Below are 26,782 nucleotides of genomic sequence, written 5' to 3' on the forward strand. Positions count from 1 at the left end.
CACTTACCCTTCTTTCCTCTTTGTCAATTCCCCAGACTTTAGCACAGGAGTCTTCAGATACAGAAAGCAGGACACCTTTATCCGGAGCCAGGTCAAGGGCAGTAATCCAACGAGCGTGAGCACTTACTTCACACAATATGCTTCCAAACTTGGCCTCAAACATCCGAATGTGACCTGAACCGTACGCAGCTAGTATAAAAGACTTCCAGATTTGAAGACAGGTGCACGGGAAGCTGGAAACAGAATGAGCAACTCTAACATAACACTGGAAATATTAACAAATAAATCAAGTACATTTTATTTTATCGTAGAAATATATTGAACATCTTCTATGGCCTTCTTTGAAACTCAGTCATGACAAAACAAAGCAAAAGGAAAGTTTGTGCAATTCAGAGTACAGCCTTACTGCAGGTGGCAGATTCCCTATCAGTGTTTACCTAGTCCGTTCTTTGATCATTTCAAACAAGTTGGAAATTTATCAAACATCTAATTCCTACAAGCAACTATTTGTCCTCTTGAATACCAACTTCCTCATTTTATCATCTTTCCTACTTATTCCACTCAAGCTTATTGATCTCCACGCCGTTCTACAGAACATACCAGTTAATTAAGAACTTTATTTTGTTCAAAGTCATCACTTCACAAGTAAATACATGTAATTTTAATGTCTAAGCATAATACGGTACATGTTTCATCTTACTGGAAGACTTCTTCAGCTAGCTAGGTTTTTGGAGATGCTCCACTTACCCTTCTTTCCTCTTTGTCAATTCCCCAGACTTTAGCACAGGAGTTTTCAGATACCTTTATTTGGAGCCATGTAATCCAACGAGCGTGAGCACTTACTTCACACAATATGCTTCCAAACTTGGCCTCAAACATCCGAATGTTTACTCTGGAACTCAAATCAAGCTAGAATCAGCTGCTAACTGCTTTTAACAAACTTTTTACAGACATTTATTGTGCTCTAGTAGTTGTTTTAAGTGTGCACTTAAAATATTCTTAAGAAATATGTAACCAAAACAAAGTGTTGCACACACATTCTCTCAAGATTCCTCAGAAGACAAGTTGATATATTCAATAGCGATTTTACTTTTAAGCTATTATTTTTAGTAAGACGGCTGAAGAAGTCTTCTAGTAAGGCAAAACATGTACCGTATTACGGTTAGATATTAAAATTATATGGATTTTCACTTGTGAAGTGGTGTGTATTGATTAGGTGAACACATAAATAAAATAAAGTTCTTAATCAAATTACATCAATACTGACCATTACAATTAAAATATGTCAATTGTAACACACAACTTAGTCGACCTTCTCATGACCTTACTTCCTGGCGTGGGTCCCATGCACTCAGCCAGTGTAGTCATGATACTCAACTTTCAGCTGCTGAAAGAGCGGTGCACTTGCTCTTGCAGATGTTACGATGTCCAGAGAGCTCAGTGGTTTTCCAGAAAAGAGTGGAAAAACAAATATCCTGACAATGTTTTGCTCCCAGACTGAACCTTGCACTTACACAGACAAACTCTAATATAAAGGAATGTAAAATATTCCTTACAACTCTGAACAGTTCGGCTTCTTTCGTTTCTAATTTGAGAAAAATAACGGCTGCATTAGAAAAGGAAGTCAGCAGATGTGAGCAACACAATGGACTTACAATGGAAGACTTGTTAAAACAGTTTCATGAACAGAAACAAGAATTAGATGAGTTGTTTAAGCAATGGGTCAGTCAGACGTATCACGAAATTCAAGATTTTAACAATGTTCTCTCAGAATTCCAGTTCATTTTCATTGTATTAGTTTTCAACATGGCCAACTGACAAATACTGAATGCAAATTTCTGTATTGCCAAAGCAGAGGAAACAAAAAGTATCTATAATTCATGAAACAAGGCATCAATATGAAAGAGGATGGAAAAAATATCAAGAAGAGGCAACGTCAAAATGATACCTGTGACATAAATTCACATTACCATCACACATATTGCAAGTTATATGAATATATATATCATCCCTTTCTTGCAACATTTTCCTAACACTACTCTTTTGTCAGATATCACCTAGAACAAATGGTGGTGCTTTCCTTACCTAGGTACAAACATCTAGAAGTTGGAGAAATTAACATTTTTACAGTTAGGTGATCAAAAGTACACGAAGAATATTTTTCCTGAAGCAGCATTCTGCTCTTTGAAACAAAGTTACAGTTAGGATTTTGACATACTCCTCTCAGAAGCGAGCACAGCGTAGACGAGGACCTTACGACGGGAGTTCTAAAACTTTTGTTTTCGGGACATATATTTCAGGTATCTGTATCATCTGATGGCCAGGCAGGCAACAATTTTTGAAAATGAGACGAAGTCTCTCATAGTGCATCGATAGTGCTAGTGGTTCCAAATAACCTACGCAGTGGCCTCCACGGTAGGCACTGTGCCGTTTACCAACTGATGAGCCCAACTTAGCACACTGCGGCGAAACACTGGCAACCAGGAATGAGTTAGCTGGAAAATTTATTACATCCAATAACGGACCAACTATTTACTCATTCGGGACATATATTTGAGGTTCCCTATGCTGGTGATTGAGAAAACATTACTAATACAGAAATTATCAGAGAATGAAGAAGAATTCATCAAGAAGGAGAGGCAGATGGAATTAACTTTCAAAGAGGAGAAGACAATGAGCTCCTCTCACACGCCGCCACTGCATACCTTTATTTACAATTCCACTTATGAGGTGGTGGTGGTGATTGTTTTAAAAGGAAGTACAACTAGGGTACCATCCTCTATAAAACACTAACCAGAGAGAAAGAATGGAAGGGATGTGACAAGGGCCATGAAGTAGATGGAAATGCATTTGAATGATCTAATAGTGTCAGGATCGGAAAAGAATAAGAGTTGACCAAGGAAAGTTAGACAGGATAGATGAAAGTTAGAAGCCTGGCACAAGTAGCCTGTCAAATACAGTCAATTTGACATCCTGAAATAAAATATCTGCTGTATATTGCTGGAATCCTAGACCTGAACTGCCTTCTATCAAACCAATTAGTAATTCTGCAAATGTGTATGATATAATCAGAAAGAATGCTTTCACAGAGCTTACATGCTGTTATAGCAACTCCCCACTCATTTGGTATAGCTCCTTCATGCAATCAGTAATCAAATATGTATTTCCCAGCCCAGAGCCTATAGTATATTTTTGGAAATCTTATCAATTCCAGCTGCTTTTGTAGTTTTCAACTCTTTATTTTTCTGTAAATTGTTGTAAGTAAATTTGTACTTCATCATCTTCTCTACCTGAGCATTATCCTTATATCCAACTGTAGAGACTATGTGCATCAACACTTACCAAATGTTGGCAACATTGTGAATTATGTCATTTCTGTTTACACTGACATTGCAGGAGCCACTGTTGAGTTACCAGGGCAGTACAATAAGTACAAAACAAGTCACATATGACAAATATAGCAAACAAGAAAAAGTAGCAAAACACAGGCTGATGAATTTAAAGTCTTCGTATTGCCAGGAAATAAAAGTATTAAGGGGACATGCTTCATGTAAGGAACCTATTCCAGCTACACATTTGAGATCTGTCCAGCTTGGCTTGGTAATGAAACAACATCGCTGACGGGATAATTATATTATTGTCCACTTCCCGATTCTGACTTACTCCCTTCCTTCCTCTTTGTGGTTTCATTGCCGATCTTGATTTGATTTTTTCCTTCCGGTATAAAAGAAAGCCAAGCATTGGGTTAGTTTTCAAAAAACTTTACAGTTACCGACTCTCGAACTGCCACAGATATTTCTGTTATTTTTGGCTGTAAGTTAAAAAGGATTAGAACAAAAATTTCCATGAGCTATTTTGTTGTTTAAGATCCATCCATCCATTTTCCAATGAAGCGGCGACAGACACAGCTGAATATTAAACTGCACTCAACATAGGTCATTACTACGATGTCAGTCATGACCTGGCCAGAACCAGTGACTAGTAGTTATCAGAACAGTCAGGCTGAGGCGCTGTCCTTCTGACTCCACGTTGACAAGTTTGATCCTGGCTCAGTCCACTGGTATCAGTTTCAAAATCAAAGCTGTATGCAGAAAACCTTTCATAACTTTGGAAAACGACGAAGTTTAGTCCAATGCCTGGAGTCAGCTTTAACTTTGAAGCCAGCACCAAGGATCTTTTTATCCAGATTGGAGTCTTCAGTGCATGGGGCAGATCAATGTCTTAACTACAGGTAAGTTTTGACAGTTATGAGGGAATAGTGACTCCTTGTTTTGTCCCTTGAGGCATCACCTACCACTAAAGAATCAAGATCTCATTGTTAAGAACGTCCATGAATAGTATGGAAATTCAGCTCTTACTCCACGATAAGACAGAGAAATTTCTTTGTTCTGAACATTGGCTTCAAATAACGCCGTGCCTGTGCAAAACTACGATAAGTGCGAATTTTTTTTCTTTTTACACTAGTTGGTACATTTGAGTGTGATCTACAATGCAAAAGTGTAAAAATTGCTATAGGCCCTTGAAGTGAAATGTGTTATATGCTGGCACCCCTCCATTTTAGAGCACTACTGAGTGTTCTTGATAAGGTTTTAAATTTTTTTATTACCAGTAGAATTACCCTTTCATTGCTCGGGGTTATTTTCTTTGATGAAACTTGTAAGGATACAACTTGAAGTTAAGTTGGGCAGCCTATGATCTCTTGGATTCAGGAGGTCAAATGGACTGTATCACAATTGATCTATCTAAGGCATTTGATAGGGTAGATCACGAGTGACTACTATCAAAGATGAGTGCAACTGGACTAGACAAAAGAGTGACTGAATGGGTGGGTATATTTCTAGAAAACATAACTCAGAGAATTAGAGTAGGCAAAGCTTTATCTGACCCTGTAATAATTAAGAGGGGTACAGAGGTGTTAAGCAAGGTAGTTCGCTTTCCCAGTTACTCTTCGTTACACTTATGGATACAATTATGAAAGAAATCAAGGAAGTAGAAAATGAAGATCCCAATGCTTTTGTTTTTGCTCATGACATCTCCATTTGGGGAGAGACTAAAATGGGAGTTCAGAGGAGAGTGTATTACTGGAATACAAAATTTACAGAATTCAAGTTGACTGTGAGTAAGAGCAAGTCAGTGGCAATGCCCACACCTCCTAACATCATACTGGAGGGAGAGAAGGTTGAAAGTGTGAAAAGTTCCAATTATCTGGGTAGTGCCATATCACACGATGGAAATGCCAAACTAGAAGTATTAATGTTGTTGTTGCTAGTTGCTTTACGTCGCACCGACACAGGTAGGTCTTATGGCGACGAGAAGTATTAAACAGAGTATCAAAAGGATCCAGCTTCTTCCAGCAAGTACAAAACCTAATCTGGGACAAGGGAGTCCCTCTAAGGGGTGAACAGACAATGCATAAAACCTATTGGGTGCCAATCATGTCTGGAGACCTGCAGGAGGAAAGGATAGGTGCTGCAAGATTGAAGCGAATGCACCCAACTCGAGGTGCCGGGAAGAAGACCTATTGGACGGCCTAGAAAGAGATGGACAGACCAGGTTAATGAAGATCTCAAGAGGGAGAAACTATACCAGGACAGAATTCCGTGGAGGCTTGCTGGAAGGAAATCCTCATGATGATAAGTATTACTGGACCTTTATGTTTTCTTATATATATATAAATGATATGAGTAAAGAAGTGAATCAGAGATAAATATTTTCATGGATGATGTTATTCTGTATAGATTAATAAATAAGTTACAAGATTGTGAGCAACTGCAAAATGAAATGGAATGGCGTATGGCTTTTAGTGCCAGTAGGTGTCCAAAAGGACTTCGTCTCACCAGGTGCAGGTCTTTTGATATGACGCCCGTAGGTGACCTGTGCGTCGTGATGAGGAAGAAATGATGATGAAGATGACACATACACCCAGCCCCCGTGCCAGTGAAATTAACCAATGATGGTTAAAATTCCCAACCCTCCCGGGAATCGAATCTGGGACCACTGTCACCAAAGGTCAGCATGCTAACCATTTAGCCATGGAGCCGGACAATGACCTCGATAATGTTGTGAGATGGACAACACGAATGGTATGGTGGTAAATGGGGTTAGAAGTCAGGTTGTGAGTTTCACAAATAGGAAAAGTCCTCTAAGTTTTAATTACTGCATTGATGGAGTTCAAGTTCCTTATGGGGATCACTGTAAGTACCTAGGTGTTAATATTGGGGTAATCACATAAATGGGATTGTAAATAAAGGGTACAGATCTCTGCACTTGGTTATGAGGATATTTAGGGGTTGTAGTAAGGATGTAAAGGAGAGAGTATATGAGTCTCTGGTAAGACCCCGACTAATAGTAACATTATTTGCTTTACGTCACACTAACTACTTTATACAGTTTTCAGACACGCTGAAGTTCCGGAATTTTGTTCTGCGGGATAACTTTTACGTGCCAGTAAATCGACCGACACGAGGCTGATGTATTTCAGCACCTTCAAATACCACTGGATTGAACCTGCCAAGTTGGGGCCAGAAGGCCAGTGCCTCAACCGTCTGAGCCATTCAGCATGGCAAGACTAGAGTACGATTGCAGTGTATGGGACCCTCACCAGGATTAACTGATTCAAGAACTGGAGGGGAAAAAAAATCCAAAGAAAAGCAGCCCGATTTGTTCTGGTTGATTTCTGACAAAAGAGTAGTGTTACAAAAATGTTGCGAAGTTGGGCTGGGAAGACTTGGGAGAAACGAGACAAGCTCCTGGACAAAGTGGTGTGTTCTGAGCTGTCAGTGGAGAGATGGGGTGGAATGACATCAGTAGACGAATAAGTTTAAGCGGTGTCTTTAAAAGTAGGAAAAATCGCAGTATGAAGATAAAGTTGGAACTCAAGAGGACGAATTGTGGCAAATATTCATTCATAGGAAGGGGAGTTAGTGATTGAAATAACTTACCAAGGGAGATGATCAATAAATTTCCAACTTCTTTGCAATAATTTAAAAAAAAGGCTAGGAAGATAACAGGAAGGGAATTTGTCACCTGGGCATCTGCCCTAAATGCAGATCAGTAGTGAATGATTGAATGATTGATTGATTGACGGATTGGTTTGAAGATGCTCAGGTATGTCAGCCTTGTGTCGTTAGATTTACTGGCATGTGAAAAAACCCCTGCGGGGCAATAGACCCATATGGCTTGCAGCGTTCAGTCTGCAACCCTCTGTGAATTTACTAAATGTTGCCACAATCCTCTATTAGCAACTAGTGCTGTGGCCTCTTATCTTTAAATCGTTAGAAACTGACTCCAACCATCGTCGTCTTTGTCTCCTTTTACTTCTCTTACCCTCCATAACAGAATCCATTATTCTTCTAGGTAACCTATCATCCTCCATTCACAACATGACCCCACCACTGAAGCCGGTTTATGCGTACAGCTTCATCCATGAAGTTCATTCCTAACTTTGCCTTTATCTCATCATTCCAAATACCATCCTGCCATTGTTCCCACCTGTTTGTACCAGCAATCATTCTCGCTACTTTCATGTCTGTTACTTCTAACTTATGAATAAGATATCCTGAGTCCACCCAGCTTTCGCTCCCGTAAAGCAAAGTTGGTCTGAAAACAGACCGATGTAAAGATAGTTTCGTCTGGGAGCTGACTTCCTTCTTACAGAATACTGCTGATTGCAACTGCGAGCTCACTGCATTAGCTTTACGACACCTTGATTCAATCTCACTTACTATATTACCATCCTGGGAGAAAACACAACCTATATACTTGAAATTATCGACCTGTTCTAGCTTTGTATCACCAATCTGACATTCAATTCTGTTGAATTTCTTACCTACTGACATCAATTTAGTCTTTGAAAAGCTAATTTTCATACCACACTCATTGCATCTATTTTCAAGTTCCAAGATATAAGACAGCAGGCTTTCGGCACAATCTGCCATTAAGGCCAAGTCGTCAGCATAGGCAAGACTGCTTATTACATTTCCACCTAGCTGAAGACCATACGATTATTAATTATTATTACCTAACTGAATCCCTCCCTGCCATTTTATACCTTTCAGGAGATGATCCATTTAAAGTTAAAAACTTCATGACTGTTCCGTATTGAATAGAGAAATAAGAAGATGTACAATATTATAGGGAAGGATGCACCTTTCAATACTCCGTAGTAAGTTGAACTAAAAAGTAGTTACAACCTGTTTATTGGGATCAGTTTCAACACATTTCAAGTGTCATCATCAGCCAATTAGTGAAGATCTTAAAACAACTAATATATTGAACACAGGCAAAAAATTAACATTGTATCATATCGCAGCAATTCAGTTAATGTTCAAAACACAATAATCACAGTCAAGAGAGTAAACAGAACATCACTATCTTGCGCCGAAAACAAGTATAGCTGAAGTTCATAAGCAGATCAAGTATGCACTTATGTAAAGTCGTTGCTAGGCAGGTCTTGTAGGCATTTATTTCTCCGGCCGAAGAGTAGAAGGTGACGTGAATGAAGTCTTAGGAAAACAGTGTAGGATTTAATTTCGTCAAATTCAAAGTGGATATATAGGTTTTAAAATAATTTAAAACGTTAAAAAAGAATAAAGCCAAATAAAAATATATTAAAAAATAGGAAGAAATAATGAAAGAAATACGAGGTTCAACTTGAAACAACTTGCCGTAGTAATTGATAAAGAAATGATAAATAGAGAAAGGGGATGGGGAACGTTTATTAGAGGGTGGTGGTGGTGGTTATTGTTATTAGAGGAAATACAATTGGGCAACAATCCTTTATATAACACTAATTCGAGGAAAAAAGAGGAAGAGAACCGACACTTCGAAAAATGAAGATATCGGTTAAAGGAAGACAAAGGCCACGAAGGGCGTGAAAATGAAAGACTCCCTAGCCCTCGCAAACCTAATAGCATCGGGGTCGGAAAAGAACAAGAGTTGACCAAGGGAGGTTGGACAGGATAGATGAAAGTGAGGAGCCTGGCACAACAAAGGTGAAAAATTACAGCCTTGTCTAACCCCTGTAAGTACCCTGAATCAAGAACACATTCTACCATCAATTTTCACTGAAGCCCAATTGTCAACATAAATGGCTTTGATTGATTTTAATAATCTACACATTATCTCATAGTACCCCAGTATGGCGAACATCTTTTCCCTCGGTACCCTGTCATATGCTTTCTCTAGATCTACAAAACATAAACACAACTGTCTATTCCTCTCGTAGCATTTTTCAATTATGGCGCATACTGAAAATCTGATCCTGACAGCCTCTCTGTGGTCTGAAACCACACTGGTTTTCATCCAACTTCCTCTTGACCACTGATCGCGCCCCCACTTCCAAGATGTCAGTGAATTTTTGCCTGGTATACTAATCAGTGAGATACCTCGATAGTTGTTGCAATCTTTCCTGTTCCCTTGCTTATAGATAGGTGCAATTACTGCTTTTGTCCAATCTGGAGGTACCTTACCAACACTCCATGCTAATCTTATCAATTTATGATGCCATTTCATCGCTGCCTTCCCACTGTACTTCACTTTTCTGGTCAAATTTCATATATTCATGCTGCCTTATGACAATGGAGTTGATTTACCATCCTTTCCACTTCCTCAAGTGTAATTTTACCAACATCATTTTCCTCCTCCCCATGAGCTTGGCTGTTCGCAACACCACGAGGAAGATTTCTTTTTACGTTGAGAAGATTTTAAAAATATTTCCTCCGCTTCTCCAGTGATTCCCTGGGATCTATTACGAGTTCATATGAATTACCCAAAACACCGTTCATTTCCTTTTTACCTCCCTTCCTAAGATTCTTTATTACTGTCCAGAAAGGTTTCCCTGCTGCTTGACCTAGCCTTTCCAGGTTGTTACCAAAATCTTCCCACAACTTCTTTTTGGATTCAACTACTATTTGTTTAGCTCTGTTTCTTTCATCTACGTACAAATCCCTGTCTGCCTCGGCCCTTGTTTGGAGCCATTTCTGATAAGCCTTCTTTTTACGTTTACAAGCTGCTCTCACTTCATCATTCCACCAAGATGTTTGCCTTTTCCCATCTTTACACACAGTTGTTCCTAGGCATTCCGTTGCTGTTTCTACTGCAGCATCCCTGTATGCCACCCATTCTCTTTCTATATCCTGAACCCGCTTACTGTCTACTGTTCAAAACTTCTCACTAATCATATCCATGTACTTCTATCTAATTTCCTCGTTCTGGAGATTTTCTACCCTTATTCGTTTGCAGACAGATTTCACTTTCTCTATCCTACGCTTAGAGGTACTTAGTTCACTAGAGATCAGATAGTGGTCTGTATCATCGAAAATTCCGCGGAAAACTCGTACATTCCTAACAGATTTCCTGAATTCAAAGTCTGTTAAGATATAGTCTATTATGGATCTGATACCCCTAGCCTCCCATGTGTAGCGGTGAATAGTCTTATGCTTGAAGAATGTATTCATAACTGCTAAACCCATACTAGCACAGAAATCCAGCAAACACTTCCCATTCTTATTAGCTTCAATATCTTCCCCACATTTACCAATCACCCTTTCATATCCTTCAGTTCGATTTCCAACTCTCCCATTGAAATCGCCCATTAGTACTATCCTATCCTTGCTTTTGACCCTGACTAAGATGTCATTCAGTGCTTCATAAAACTTGTCAACTTCATCCTCATCTGCACCCTCACATAGTGAATAAACTGAGACAATTCTTGTTCTAATTCCTCCAACTGCCAAATGTACCCATTCCCTTTTTTACGTGACCAACAGAAACTATGTTGCGTGCAATAGTATTCCTGATGAATATCCCTACCCCAGACTCTGCCCTTCCCTTTTTAACGCCCACCAAGTACAGTTTATAGTTTCCTATCTCTTCCTCATTATCTCCAGATGCATCTAGCACATCCAGATGCATCCCCTTTGCTGACTCAGCCAGTTCTACTTTCTTCTATAAGCCCCATTGATATTAATAGCTCCCCATTAAGGAGTCCCTCGCCTGTCAAATGGGAGTGGGACTCTTACTCCCATAGGTCAGAGGCTTGCTTAAAATGTTCTTAGCTCAGTAAATTCATGAAGCAGGATGCTACCCTACTTACATATAGTCCAAGTGAGGATTAGGGACCACCACTGGTGGATTGTATAGTCCTAGCCGCCTGAGCACAATGAGGGCCATGACTCAGATTATGTCGGAGATGCTCACTCCCATTACGTAGCAACTGGTATCCCAACTCCCAGGACCACTTACTAGGCCACTCAGCCGTTGCCCTTGGTTCACGTACTAGGAAGTGACTACAGTAACCCACACCATGAACCATATCACATTATTATTATCATGAAAACACGTATGAATTAGACGAATGGCATGCTACTTCCCAGCTACTTCCTGCCAATATTCAGGTAGGCTCTTGTACTTGGCACGCAGCAGTAATACTATTTATCGGAGATCAGTGGCAGCAGAAAAGACAAAGCATATTAGAACAAACAATAGTCAATGAAATGTTATTGTTGGCCAGTTTTATGGAGTTCCGATATTTTAGGCCTTTTCAGATCGTTAAACAAAAAATCAACTATCTGTAGTCCAACACAAGACCACACACAAGTCAGCCAGGCCAAGAAGAAATGGGTGAGGAAACTTTTCTTACTGCATAAAACACATGGAGCCAGTAATTAGACCAAACCATGATAATTTGTGAGAAGTTCCACCTGAATAAACCTAGAACTGGGACATCAAGAATAATAACTCGTGAGCTGTATTTTTAACTGAGGGTCTAAAAAGAATTACCAGTATGATCCAAAAGATAATGTAACCAATTTTATACCTTGTAGTTTCATGATCTCTGTCATGTCTTTTTAAATAATTAAAAAAAAAAAAATGCCTGTTGATTTTAATGTATGCAGGTCACTTGAAGTGTACATATTTAACTGTGGCATTTGTCTTGAGAAGATTAGTCAAGTCATTTAAAAAACAATTTTGAGTTTTTTAGAAATTCATGTGTATCTTTACTACTTTTGCTCTTTGACTGCTACAGGGAGATGAAACATGTCCTTTTGATGCTGTTCTGAAAAGGAACAAAATAATTTTAAGGACTGTAACGGGTGGAATTTATCATTAAAAAATGTTTACTACTTGTTCAAAGTTAACAGGTTAATAACAAAATTAATTTCTTGTCATTGTAGGCCTTCACATCTAGGTTTCTTCTGGCTGTGATATTAGGGCATCCAATATAAATGGACTCCTTCTTCTTCCTTTCATTATGTTCCTTGACGACTTTTCTCATTACGATTGTCGTTGTTATAATTTTCTTTGCCAATATGGGCTGATGGGCATGCAGTTTTCACTTTAAGACAATCATGACAAAAACACCACCATCGCCAGTTAAGACGATGGAACAATATTTCTATGTCAGTGATGCTTGGCGGTGACATGGTCTAAGCAACAAAAGACTAAATTATGAAATTCTCTGTTATAATAGCTGATACAAATTATCAGAAATTGTATTCTCTACAACTTCTGTTATGAAGTATTTATCAATAGGACCACTAATAACACCAGTATCTGAGAATTAAATTTTATGCCTTCCCCTAAATTACCATTTTACCTAGCATGAATATATTCATAGCCTACACTGTATTGTCTTATTCTCTGACTTTATATACCAATTTTTATTAAATTCCCATTTTCTCATGGCACGGCACTGATATGGATCAAGCAACAAAAATCTACATTCATGAATATCTCAGTTACCATAGTCAGTACAGTAAAACTTATCATCTCTCACCTAGTGCTGATCAATAGGACCAATAGCAACACAATTAGGCCAGTCCCTAAACTACCATTCAACCCAGCGTGAATAAAATGACTTAAGGCCTAGATTTTAGTGCTTTATTCCCTGACTTAGCGTACATATTTTCATTAAATTCTGTTCATCCATACGTATGTACATACAGACAGACAGACAGACAGACAGATAGATAGAGGGGATCGAAAATTGAATTTCCTTCTTACTATGGATGTGATCGATACAGAAGTACCTGTTAATAAACTTAACCATGGGTTAATATTGTGTCTGGTCCGTATTGACAGAATTCTTATCAACTGACTAAAATTTTCAGGAAAAAGAACATCAATGTCACATACAAAACAGATAATAATACTAATAAGATAATTTTCAATTCAGATAAGATAGAGAATAAATGTATATTTAATAAATCAGGAATTTACAAATTAACATGCCAAACATGTAAACAAGGATACATAGGACAGTCTGGAAGAAAGGTACAAAGAACATGTTAATGCAGTCAAACATAAGAGATATTCGGCAATGGGAGAGCATGTGGTTGAAAAGCATCATAAATGTACAGACATTTCCAATGATATGGAATTATTACATTTGGCCAAAAAGGGAAAATTAATTAATGTTTTGGAAAATTTAGAAATTTACCTTACACAAAGAAATAATTTTGAATCAAGTTTAAATGAGAGAAGTGCAGAAGATAACCCACTGTATAGACTAGCATATGATCGTTTAAGGAACAAAAAGAAGAAAAGAAGAAAAACTTGAAGATCCTAAATTTATCTAGTATTCTCATTCAGTTCAACCAAACTTTTATGTATTGATCATTTTTATAATATTTCTCTTTACTCTTTGATATGGTGTATTTGGACAATACTTCTTTAAATTGTAAAACAAAAGATTGTGTGATATTGATCTGACCACTGACGAAGGGAATGGTTGAGACTTCCTGAAACATGTTTGGTTTAATAAATAGTTTTTCTTTCATTTAATGAGTGTATTGATCAAGGCGGATTCAAATAAACTATTTTAAATAGTTATATTATACATACATACATACCTTTTTTTAATTCTGAGCAATGTATAGACAAAACTCTCATTTTACATACAAGGTGGTTCACCAGCAACTTACGATTTAGTTTTATGCATCCCACTGCTTTTACTACAATTTGTCACCTGTGGTCAGATAGTCAAGACTTGGAATAATCAGAAATGTAATTGGTTTTGTGAAGTATTAATTTATGGTTTAAATGGGACCTTTCGAACTGCAAAATTAACTAAGTGCAAAATTAACATTTTTAAATGGTGAATACGGAGATCTGGGGAAGTTCCGTGTTTTTATTGGTCTACTTGTGATCGCACGATTTGCGGTCTTGGGCTCATCGTGTGTGCGATGCATGTGTTCTGCGTCTTTTCCACCTGACTGACCTAGCGAGCACACGCGCTTGGGGTCTACCCCGTCTGGGGGTACCCGGTCTCTCACCGTAAGCGCTATATTATTGTTTTTCACTTAATTTAAATTCATTCTTGTGTTTCGGCCTTTTCTTATTTAATGTAAATTTTGGTGGTAACGTAATTTGTTTTCGTGCAACGGAGTTTTCCTCTAGTCTTCCACATTTACCAATTTTCATTTTTGGATGACTGTGCCTTGATGGACAGCCATAGCAGCATTTGTGTTTTTGGAGGCAACTCTTATTTTGTTCTAAATTTGTAACCACCGGGCGAGTTGGCCGTGCTCGTAGAGGCGCGCGGCTGTGAGCTTGCATCCGGGAGATAGTAGGTTCGAATCCCACTGTCAGCAGCCCTGAAAATGGTTTTCCGTGGTTTCCCATTTTCACACCAGGCAAATGCTGGGGCTGTACCTTAATTAAGGCCACGGCTGCTTCCTTCCAACTCCTAGGCCTATCCTATCCCATCGTCGCCATAAGACCTATCTGTGTCGGTGCGACGTAAAGCCCCTAGCAAAAAAAAAAAAATGTGTAACCTATGTAAAGTTTACTTTCTTTCCAGTAATCCTGAGAAGTTTGTATAACCCACTATCTGAAGAGCTGTAATATTCAATTGTCCATTAGTATGTATTTCTGCTCAGTGTTAAGTTTTATTTTTTATATCATTTGCTGGCCTTATTTTCTATTTGATGTTGTACTTTAGGTTTTTAATACATTTGAGCTTAAGGGTGGATGCTGCGTGTTTCCCTTTCCCCACAACGAGATACGATCTCATTGCCTAGTAGGGTTCCTTCCACATTCTTCCGTAGTTGTCATTTGTTAGACCCGTAAGTTTAAAGTTTTCGCACTTTGAACATGGCGTTAATTTGGCTTTAATTACATATTATTTCTATTTTTTTCATTTATTATTATTATTACTACGATGTGTACGCGCTCACCTGGTGCTACACAATTCTAAAATACATCAATCCCCTCTCTAAACCATGGTAATATAACAGGATACGTGGTTACGGGCTAGAAGGCAGCAGGAATCTTGAGCGCTACTATTAATTCATTATGAGTACTAGAATAAACTCATAAAACGAGCACAGATACGAAGAATACGTACCTTACAACAGGAGGTACACACACAGACCAGGAATTGTATAGGCTGCATGTCAAGCCTCAGAATAGCTCACTTGGCAGGGGCGCGGTGAGAGTTGTGATAGTGGACGGTTGTCTTTATCCACCAATTGCCTGGGATGTGGTAAGGTTGCTTATTTGGCCCGGTATGTATCGTGGCATAGGACTGGACAACCAATTAGCTACAATGTACATGTTCCAAGCTTCATAGACCAAAAATAGGTCAAAGTGCGCCCTATTGAACGATAAATGTAGCTGCGCCAAGTCCCCAACACAACACAACACAAAGCTTATTCACTGCCTCATGATGTATTCTAACGACGTGTATGTGGATATGTTACTCATCTGTAGAGAAACTAGACAGAAAGCATACCAGGCACAACGCCTGTATCAAGAACGCTATCCGGATTGATGACAAATGACAGGCATGACAATTCGGAATGTGGAAAGATGTCTGCAGGTTACTGCGTCCCTGGGAAGAACATGGCCTGTTCAAGATCATTCCGTGACGAGTGCTCACAATGAAGAGGTTGTATTGGACGCTGTCTGGCATAACCCTCATACTAGCACCAGGGCCATTGCACAGGAGACAAATGTCAGCCGGGCATCTGTTATGTGGATATCGCATACCCAGTGGTTTCACCCTTACACCACGAGCTCCATGGTCATGATTTTGAAGCATGGGTGGTGTTCTGTCAATGGACCCTACAGCATGTGGACACTGATTCTGCCTTTTTAGCGACCATCTTATTTACGGACAAAGCACGGTTCCACAACAATGGAACCATTAACCCAATGAGCAGTACTGCCATCTATTTATGACAGTGTTGTGTGGCCCACGGGAGTACTGCCGTCTATTTACGTTCTCGAAGTTTGCACCTAAACAGCATTCACGTTTCATATTGAATGTTTGAAATTGTTTTGGCAGGTCTTTAGAACAATGTTGGGAGATGTTTCACATGTTCAACAAACTTTATTCCGATTTTATCACATCTCGTATGGTCTATGATGAAGTTCTGTCCCAGCATCTGTAGTTACATAACCTAACTTCTTACGCAATTGTGCTACAAATTATGACAACACCTGGGAACTGTTTTCTATTGTTGTTTCATCTAAGTGCAATGCATGACTATTCTTTCACAATACACATTATTTTTCTTTTCCCTCATCTCTGGTTTCCGTAGAAACAAACACTCTCTGATAGTAAACAAATACAGGTGGTAAGGGCGGGATCGAGTCGAGGATGCGGGATAAGTAATATTTTGACTAACAAGGAGTCTGACAATGAGATTGATATTTATGATGGTGATAGTGATTGTGTTGTGTCTGATGAGAAGACAACACGGACATTGAGGACGAAGTGCAGCGCTCCGCTGTCGCAAAGAAAGCTAAGCTGTCAGCTGTTGAAATGAAAGGAAGAAAGTGGAGTTCTGTAGGCAGGTTTCTTCCTATGCTTTTTGTTCATTTTGAGCCGTCAAATTTAGGGGTTAGTGATAATCTTCATTTGAATGATAATTGTTCCGGGGATTCTGTGGAACGCAGAGGTGAAAGAAGGTGCAAGCATGAATGGGTGGCTAGAGAAAAGATTAAATAGTAATTTAAAACTTACTATTCTCAAGTTCAGGCTTCTTAAAGGCACAATCTACATTTTATCAAAACCAAACAGTATACACTGTCTTATCTGCTCAAAGGAAATGAATAATGGAAGTTAACTTCAACAGGGCTAACATTCTACATGGCCTTCGTTAAAAAAGAAAAGATAAAATTACTGGCCAAAAATCAAAATGTTAGGAGGCGAACTCTTGCATTCCTCTGAAATACACTTGAAAAAATACCTAAAACCCTATTTGGGCAGATGGCCCTAAGTTACAGAAGTTAAGCCTACACTACGGAGGTGACTAGATGGAGAGAAAGTTTTAATTACAAAGAAAAAATTAATTTAAAATTTACGAAAACACAGTCACCTCAAGAGGGTTCCCACTCTTTATTCCCTAAGTTAAACCAGATGTAGAATTTACATGGCCGGAAACCTTCCTCTTGAGTTAACTTTCTGAGACAATTACATGATTAAACTATGTCTGCTATTACCTTGAGCTGGTGGACCTTCCTGCCTCCTCTACTAACACACACTACGGCTGGACTGGAGCGATCGAAAGACAACATGGCCCGAATGGTCCCAGCTTTTATAGCCGAGAGGAAGGTTCCAGATTTCTCTATGCCAAACCCCTGACACACCTACAATTTCCACTGGACAATCAAATAAATATCAAAAATTTCTGATTGGTGGATTAAATAAATGTATAAAATTCCCTACTGGCTACAATATTAAGTCAGCGGGAAGAGATAGAAATGCTAGTAACCTTAGAACACCAAAAACAATCTATAAACAATTCAGTTTAGGGAACCTATGTTTACAAAATTTCTCTTGAAAATTAATTGTCCATCCTCTCATCAGAGGAAGCACATAAGTTGATAGGAGAGACTGTGACCTGTGGATGAATGGTCTTTAGGAAAAGACATCAAGGACAAAGTCATCGTCCCTGTGGGTGAACGGTCATCAAGAAAAGATTCATTTTGTGATTATAAAATCTGTTTCAAATTTGGCTAAGTATGATGTTTAAATTTATAACTGTGGATTTGGGCTGAAGAAGAATGCTAATTACTACTATTATTATTGATTCAATATTTAGGCCTTGTTAGGAAAATGTGAACTATTAATTATGAAGAATGTGAGAAATGATTTTAAGGAATGCTTGTTTTAAGGAATTTTTTGTAATAATTTGTTTTAAAACTGAAAGCAACTTTTGAGGCAGCTTGTATAGGCACGTGTAAACTGCTGTTTCGTAAATCCAACTCTCTTGAACTTGCCCATATAAGGAAATGTATTTTTATTGTTCGGAATAACGACCTTTCTCATTAGTAAATACGGAGGTCTAGGGAAATTCCGTGTTTTCATTGGTTACCTTGTAATCCTACGATTTCCGGTTTCGGGCCCCTCGTCTGATCGCCTCAATGGGCGAATGCGCCTTGGGTCCCCGGTCTCTCTAGATAAGCGCTATGTTATTGCTTTTCACTTCATTTAAATTCATTCTTGTGTTTCGCCCTTTTCTCATTTAATGTAACTTTCGGTGGTAATGTAATTTGTTTTCACGTAACAGAGTTTTCCTCTAGATTTCCTCTAGTTTTTACTTGTTTTTTGTTCTAAATTCGTAACCTATGTAAATTAAAAAATTGTACAATCCACTATCAGAAGAGCTGTAGTTTTCTATGTTAGTATGTATTTTAGTTTAGGGCCTCCTTTTCTTTAATGTTATATTTTAATTTGTTTAATATATATGTTTTTTAAGGGTAGTTGCCATGCGTTTCCCTTTCCCCACAATGAGATGCCATATCATAGCCTCATTAGGGTTCCTTCCGCATTCCACAATCCTTCCGTAGTTGTCATTTGTTAGACCTGTAAGTTTAAAGTTGCCGCAACGCGAACCTGGTGTTAAATTTGTTTATTTTTTTAATTTCATATTTTTCTATTTCATTATTTATTACTGTTATTATTGTGTAGACGTTCACTGCTACTACAGAGATATCTGTCGATAAATCTTCAAACTTCTTCTGAAATGAGTTTCATTGTTCATGTTATAGGTGGCCTTCTAAAAGGCACTTCATTTAAATGTATGGAACGGGTGTACCTCCAGTATAATAATGACAATGATTCAAGACTTGTAGCGTCGATTTTCAAAGTTGTTGTTGATCGTAATATTATCAACTTCATAGTGTCAGAAGTGAACAAGTACTACTTATTTGTTACAGAAAATATGAATGTAAACGAAAATTCAAATTTACATAATTGGCAAGGCATAACCATGGAGACTGTGTGTTTTCCTGGCAACTGCTTTTTGATGGGCCAAGTGACAACAATCTACAACGCCCAGGTGACATACTTTACAAAATTAGGCCTATAAAAAACTATTTCAGAGAGAAATTATGTTCTATAATATATTCCGTCTAAAATATCTGTATTGATGAGAGCCTAGTTGCTTTGAAAGGTCGCCTAAAAGGGAAACAATGCATTCCATCAAAGTGACACAGGTTTGGTATAAAGGTGTTTATATTTTGTGACTGTGAAACTGGGTTTATCCTACTGGAAAGGATACAGAAATTGAACACAATGAAAAATTCGGAGTGTCTGGGTCAGTATCATACCCTAAATACATTTAGACAGGTGAAACTGTTGAAAAGTTAAGTCAGTGTATTGTGTATTGTCATCACTAGAGCCCAGATTTCCATGCAAATGCATGTTTCTAAATAAACTGCTTACACTTCTCAAACTTTTCAGATATTCCAAATAACCGTTCTTTTTCCGTGCATGTTTGCATTTTTTGGCCTTTTTAGGAGAAAATTCATGCATAATGCATATTTTACAGTTTTTGGACGTTTATGTTGCATAATATGACTTTTCTTCTTCCTTTGGCGCATATATAATGTTAACTTGCATGTTAGTACCTTTTATGAATATTGGTTTTCAGAATTTGGGACCGCTTTTCCAGGTTGTACAGTAGACGGAGAGAATGTATTCCTGGCATTCTATCTGATAACCAAAGTTAGTACATACGGTAGAAGTCCTATAAAGCAATTAACCAAGCATTTTCTTATCTGTTGCTTGAATTAACATTGACATAAGCCGGAAGACCCCACGTCGAACTCTGTAATTCTTAGGAATAAGGCGCCCCTGTTATACATTGCTATAAATTGAACTGTAAATTGTGCATTACTAAATTATGGCTCATTTTTCACCTCTGTTAGACCTGTATCACATGTATGTGGCACCGCGTTACTGAGATAGTACCTTACAATGCTTGGTATTGCATTCTTATCCCTGAATTCTCACTCGTCATCCATGTTTGTTATCGCAGCTTCAATCTTTAGCAGTTATTGAAAACATCATCTGCAATCATCACACGGAGAAGTAGAGATACAATATAAAGATAATTGAGAAGTCTCCACCTTATCAATACATTAATTTATTTACTTTAAAGTAGTAAATTCAGTCAGTACCGGTTTCGATCCCTATGGGATCATCCTTAGCTGACACACAAAGAAATAGCTACAAAAATATCACATATGAAAGATTACACCTTGTAAAACTAGTCCAATTAAATCAGACGTTAAAAGTTGTTTGTTAAAATATTAGTGAGTATATCTTTGGTTAAAAGCACCTGCTGTGTGAGGCATATGACCCCACTATGTCTAGACTATTATACATTAAATGGATTTTACATTTGTTTACGTTAGTGTTTAGGATATTACACTTAATATAATTGATCCATTTGATTCAAACATTCAAAATTGCTTATTAAAATGATAAATATGTCTATCTTTGGCTTAAAAAGTCCATTGTTGTTAAGGCATATCGTCACACTGTGCCTATATTATTGAACATAGAATGAAGTTTGCACTTATAGACACTAGTAATTGTAAATTTGTTGTAATGTCTTGAAAATATTTATTATTTGAGGCTTATCACTTCATTGTATCTGATCTATGAAATGTCAATAGGATTGTTTACACTTTTTGCATTGATATTTAGGATATTTCACTTTTGTATAACCAGTCCGACTGGAACAAACATGAAATACTTATTGAATTTTCTTGGCTAAAAAGTGCTTGTTATATGATATGTGTTACCTCATGCATCTTTACACTCGTTAACATTAGTACTATGAGATTTTTATCGTCTATAGTATATACATGAAATTTTTTTTGATCTGACATGGCAAGCCGGTTAAAAGTAGATAAAGTAGTAAACTGATGGAATAGGTCCAGTTTCTTATTCATACTGTTTGTTTTTACCACTTTGTACTAGTGAATTGGTAAGTGCATGACGTATGTATGCTAAATTAAAGTTTATATTGTTTTTCATTTTTGACAATTTTCATAAATTGCTGCTAGTGATAAAGTTATCTTGGTCTATAAATATCGTTGAGAAAAGTTGCGTGTGTCGTTGCTGAGTTAAATGGTGACTATTAAGAGTTGAATTTCGTTAGAAGTGCCGTGCATCTTGATGAAATTTGAATTATGTAGTTGTTAGCCAATACACGTTTGTTGTGATGATAGCGTGGAGGCTTCTTGTATGTTGTAGGGTATATGTATCTGCAAGTAGAAATAATCAGTATAAGAGATGGTGTATTATGGACTGTGGAAAGTGAGTTGTATGTTATATTACTTACGCTGTGTGCTCTGCGCGGCTGCCTGTCGGATCTGTTACGTGTTATCCTAGGACTGTAGTTTGCGGTGGCGGAGGGGAGGTTTGGAGGGATGGGTGGAGCGCTGTGAGGGGAGCGGGGTTGGAGGAGGGGAGATCTTTGAGCGGTTCATTTGTATGTGTGGGTTGTTGTTTGTTAATTCTTTTTAAATAATAATTTGTTAGGGGGGGAATGACTGCATCAAAAAGAATATTGTTTTTATCTGTGGTTTCATTTAAGTTGAAATTTGGGTTGACGTATTCGTCTAGGCTTATGTAGAATTCTTCTAGTATACTGAGCAAGGGGCTCTTCAGATCGGTATTGAGGATTTGCATGTCATTATTGATATTTGTGAATCTGTGTTTTTGGTCATTGATATGTTGTCCCATGGCTGAAAAGTGTCTATGCTTGATTGCATTTATATGTTCGTTGGACTAGTTTTACAAGGTGTAATCTTTCATATGTGATGTTTTTGTAACTATTTCTTTGTGTGTCAGCTAAGGATGATCCCATAGGGATCGAAACCGGTACTGACTGAATTTACTACTTTAAAGTAAATAAATTAATGTATTGATAAGGTGGAGACTTCTCAATTATCTTTATATTGTAGTAGCAATCAATACGGAGATGAAGCTAATAGACTATGATAGCTAGAGATACGTCGGACAAAGTGATCCTTTCAAATCCCAACTTTGAATTCGTCAAACTTATATAAGAAGCACTGTGGTGAAAACGCGAACGTACAATTTGACCTCACTTTGTCCCAAATGTCTTCTTGTGACGTAGGAAGATTAAATTCTGTGTTTAAGAATATGCTGACAGATAAGCGGGTGACCTTAAATCAAGACAATCTGGAGAAATTACGGTAGTTGCTGTACAATGTTTCAAAAGAAACTGAATTTTGATACTGCATATTTTCCAGTTTATTGTGCATGTTTTGCCATATGATAGTGCATGAATGCATGCATATTTTGAGATTTGATAGTGCATGGAAATCCGGGTTCTAGTCATCACATATAGAACATAATTATGTTTTGGTCAATTTTACTATTCCTTTCATTATTTTGAGAAAAATATTTTCTATACCACTGATTTCAATTAAATTGAAGGTATCAGTTATGTACCGAAAGTGTAAATCACGTAACTTTATAAATAAAGAAAAGTTAGAATCAAATAACTTAAAATCGAGAATTCAAAATTTTCAAGGAAAAACTCACTCCTGGTAGCCAGTAAGTGTCACCAAAAACTCACTGATGAAAAGGTTAATTGCCATAATATGCATTACTGGAGCGTGAATAATCCCCATTGGGTACGACAGGCAGGTACAGAACGTACGGTGTGGCATTGTGCGTGATCATTGGTGCCCATTTCTTTCAGGAACCTCTGATGGGAGAACACTACCTATGTTTTCTCCAAGATGACCTACCACTATTCTTGGAACATGTGCCACTTCTTGAAAGCTGCAGGATGTGGTTTCAACATGACGGAGCTCCACCATGCCTTACAAAGTTCCTACCCACATTTTCTACCTCCAGTAACCCATCCTCCTAACCCACCCTAAACTACCCCTCCTTCATCCCTTATCTTATCCTTTCTCACCACCTTTTAACTTTAAACCCTTTTAATCTTTTCTTATCCACTAATCTTCTTTCTTTATTAACATCCTATTTTTCTTTTCACCTCTAAAAAAAAAAAGCTACTTTGCCACTTTCATTTTGGGTCCTCACTTTCAAATTTAAACTCATGCCTTGCGTCCGCCAACTTTGACTACTTCAATCACAACCTGAATTTTTTATATTCAAGAAATAGCGCACTGTGCATACACGTTTTCATTTGTTTCCGGTATTGCGCTTTTTACCATTTTTTCTATTCACTATTGTTTTTTCATGTCAACTGTTCTAAAAATCTTCAAGATCATAATTACGTATTCAATTATATTGAATCGTATTATAAGTATGTATATATTGTCCCCTTCAAAAGTGGTAATAATTTAGTAAAGGAGAATGATTTATTTCATCAGCGAGTTGGAACATTATTTAATCGCCAGGAGGGTGAGATTTTGTATTTCCGTGCTAGTGCGAGCCAGCCACTTGTGAACTGGTTTTCCCGACCTACCAAGAGAACGAGGAAGCAGGGTGAAATTCCTGTTAGGTGGCCTTCAAACACATGTGTGTGTACCACGTGACCCGGCGAGCAGCGTGATCTCAATCGATCAATAAATGGAAAGTCAAGTGACGTGAAACTGGAGCAGCCAATAAAAATGACAACCTTCACAGGAATGCAACAGATCCACCAATTAGATGTAATTAAGAGGCACACCTACGTCTTAAAACAGGGAATTAATGGTAATTCCAGAGGAAATTTTATAGAGGGTTTTTACTTCTGAACACTTGATTTGAGCATTACTCTAATTGCAGCTACGGTAGAGACTGGACATCATTTGCTTCACTGGGAGACTTTACATTAGAGAAGGCATCGAGGACTGTATAAACTGCAATTCAGACACTTGGAAAAATTAGCTACGATTTATTTAGGGTTGTCATAAGATAAGTGTCCACATCTCCAAATTATAAAGCATCGCGTGTGTATCCTGGACTATTGCTAAGACTTTTGTTAGTTTCAGCTTTCTACGAGAACTTAGAAGAAGGAAGGTCGTTGGTTCGAGCTCACTTCAAGATGGCTATCCAGTTCTGTGAAGAATACTACAGTTTCCTGTGTACCTTCAGCTCCTCCATGAGTCACTAATCATGTAAGGCGTCGGACATGGGCAAGACTTTGTTCGATGGAAGGTGATGTGACCACGTACTAGGTCATCAGCCAGAATCCAGTTCACACCAGCCACATGAGTATTCCTTAAGAATTCACTTTCTTTCTATTTCTGTAAAATGTTTGTAAAACGTAGCCTTACCTTATTCATTTAGATTTCTATTAGTTTTGCAGTAGTTTGACTTTTCATTCTTCTTTCTTTGGTGGGAGGTAGTTTGTGCTCTGGAATGAATGTGTATTTGTTCTATTAGTTAGAGATGAGTGTATGTCATCGAGAGAGACCTTAACTGTCCTAAGAATTTAGAAGGCAGGAGAGATAAAATTAAATGAACCCCGCGTTAATTTTGATTGGTTTTGAAATAATTTGAAAAATAACTGAGACAAATTAGGACAGTGTTCTAGTGTTTTTCTAAGTGTAAAATTTCATTCTACGATTGTACGACATGTTTGTGGGCTTGAGTTCGTTTAGAGTCATCCAAATAACTTTGTACGATAGCTTTGCAAGTGAGATTATGCACGGTCAAAAATATAATAATAATAATGAGTAAAAATAATTAAACCTAATTACGGGCTAAAATTATTTAATAAGGTCATGGGTTTAATGTTAGTTTATTCTTGGAAAGATTTATTGTGTGCTAATTTTAGGTAAAGTAAGCCTGGAACATGGCAATCTTCCGGACGGAGTAATGACGAATTATATGTATATTTTCTGCGCTATTAATTTGAGTATGACTTGCAGATGGGCATTATATTTTGAGTAATAATTTATGCATCCATTAGAGTCATTTTGGAAGAGAAGTGTCACTGGACATGATTTCTTCGAGCTTCAGTGCAGATTAATCGAGAGCCACGACATTATAGTGAATAAAAATAAATGCCACAACTCATGTACCGTAAGCGCGTATTCTAATATTTTGACCTGTGTTGTAGTTATTCTACTCGCTTAACTGGGATGATTTCTGTTTAAAGTATTTCCTTGAACATCACTGTATAATTAATGTCTACACACAAGTGATAACCTCAATTCTATCACATTCTAAATCGATACCGGGGATATACATGATATTGTCATCTAGAGAATGATTTCCCTAATTTGTAATAAATCCTAAATTTAATAATAATGGGTTAGTGTTCGTGTAAATAATATTATAAAATTGTCGTGTACCTATGTGTGAATGTGTGATGTGTGATTTGATTATATTCTGTGTTTTATGAATATTTCTTGAATGATTTTGTGATGATATTCTCCACTGTGCGCGTCAAATTTTTGACCGATTTATATTATTTCGCGTGTCCGTGATTGGATGAATTTTGAATCTTTAGAAGATTTTATTGTAATTTAAGGTAGATTAGGGCCTAATTCACTAAGTTAAAGTGAATAAGAGAAGGTAACGTCCGTGGACTGATGTCACGAGATTGAATTATTAGTTATTGTACAGTCACTTTATGCATAAAATCGAGTAAAATTTAGGTTGATATGAGTTCAAGTAAAAATTTATTACAAGAAGTTTAGTCACTTAATAATTATAAAAATGAAGTAATTGTTGAAGGGAAAGTCTAAGGAAGACTTATTAACCATAATTTTCTGAATTAAATAATTTTCAATAATTTAAATAAGGAAGAGAAAAATGATCATTTTCTTGTGAAATAAAAGCGAAATCCGGATGGAATATTTTAATTTAAACAATTTGATTACCATTATAGGAGAATGATATCAGATATTATTTTGATTTTCAATCCATTTTACAGTAAATTAATGATCCCTATATTTGTTATTACAGACACGAACAGCAAGATCCCTCATAAATGATAGCACGAGGAGAAGATATTCCCAAGAATCAAACCCAGATTTTGTGAATTTAATTGTTTTATTTGAAGGAGTGTTAGTTTTTTTAATAAATGTATAAACCTATTTTAGTCTCCTTTCATTTGTCGCTAGTCCTTCATCTATCCCTGCCTTTAAAAATTTCTGCACAGCCGATAGCGAATGGTCCACCTCTGAGACCCTCGCTCTCCGGCGAGCTGAGCCCGGCATGATGGGGGCAATATGTATATATATATATATATATATATATATATATATAGAGGTACATTTTCGTGAACTAAGCAAATACTTGTTCATTAATCTATCCTTCAATCTCCGTCAGCGTATGAAACTACAGCACTTGACATTGTAAACACTGCGCCGATCTTCTGGAGCTTGCAAGTTACTTCGGTTGAGCTGCTCGTCTTCGGCTTCTTCATGACTTTAGATCTTCATATTTGGATTGTGTTGTGACTTTGTGCCTGACGGTGTATGCAGTCTGGCTCATTTAACTGTTCTCTGCTTTTCGTGAACATTGTGAGACAGTGCCAAACATTGCGCGTGCCGTGCTAATGCTTGGAAGATTACACATTACTTCTTTTAAGTGACT

At 37.5% G+C, this 26,782-nt stretch overlaps 1 protein-coding gene across 1 annotated transcript in view; it reads right to left on the reverse strand.

The window, feature by feature from the left end:
• The window catches only part of LOC136876853 (WD repeat-containing protein 54), a 240,518-nt gene that overhangs the window by 46,547 nt on the left and 167,189 nt on the right, over positions 1-26,782 (reverse strand). The window contains exon 4 of the mRNA XM_067150611.2: positions 8-233. Within this exon, the coding sequence (XP_067006712.2) occupies positions 8-233 (226 nt within the window). The remainder of the gene's footprint in view (positions 1-7; positions 234-26,782) is intronic.

This window comes from Anabrus simplex, chromosome 7, assembly GCF_040414725.1.
Source record: "Anabrus simplex isolate iqAnaSimp1 chromosome 7, ASM4041472v1, whole genome shotgun sequence".
NCBI classification, from domain to species: domain Eukaryota; kingdom Metazoa; phylum Arthropoda; class Insecta; order Orthoptera; family Tettigoniidae; genus Anabrus; species Anabrus simplex.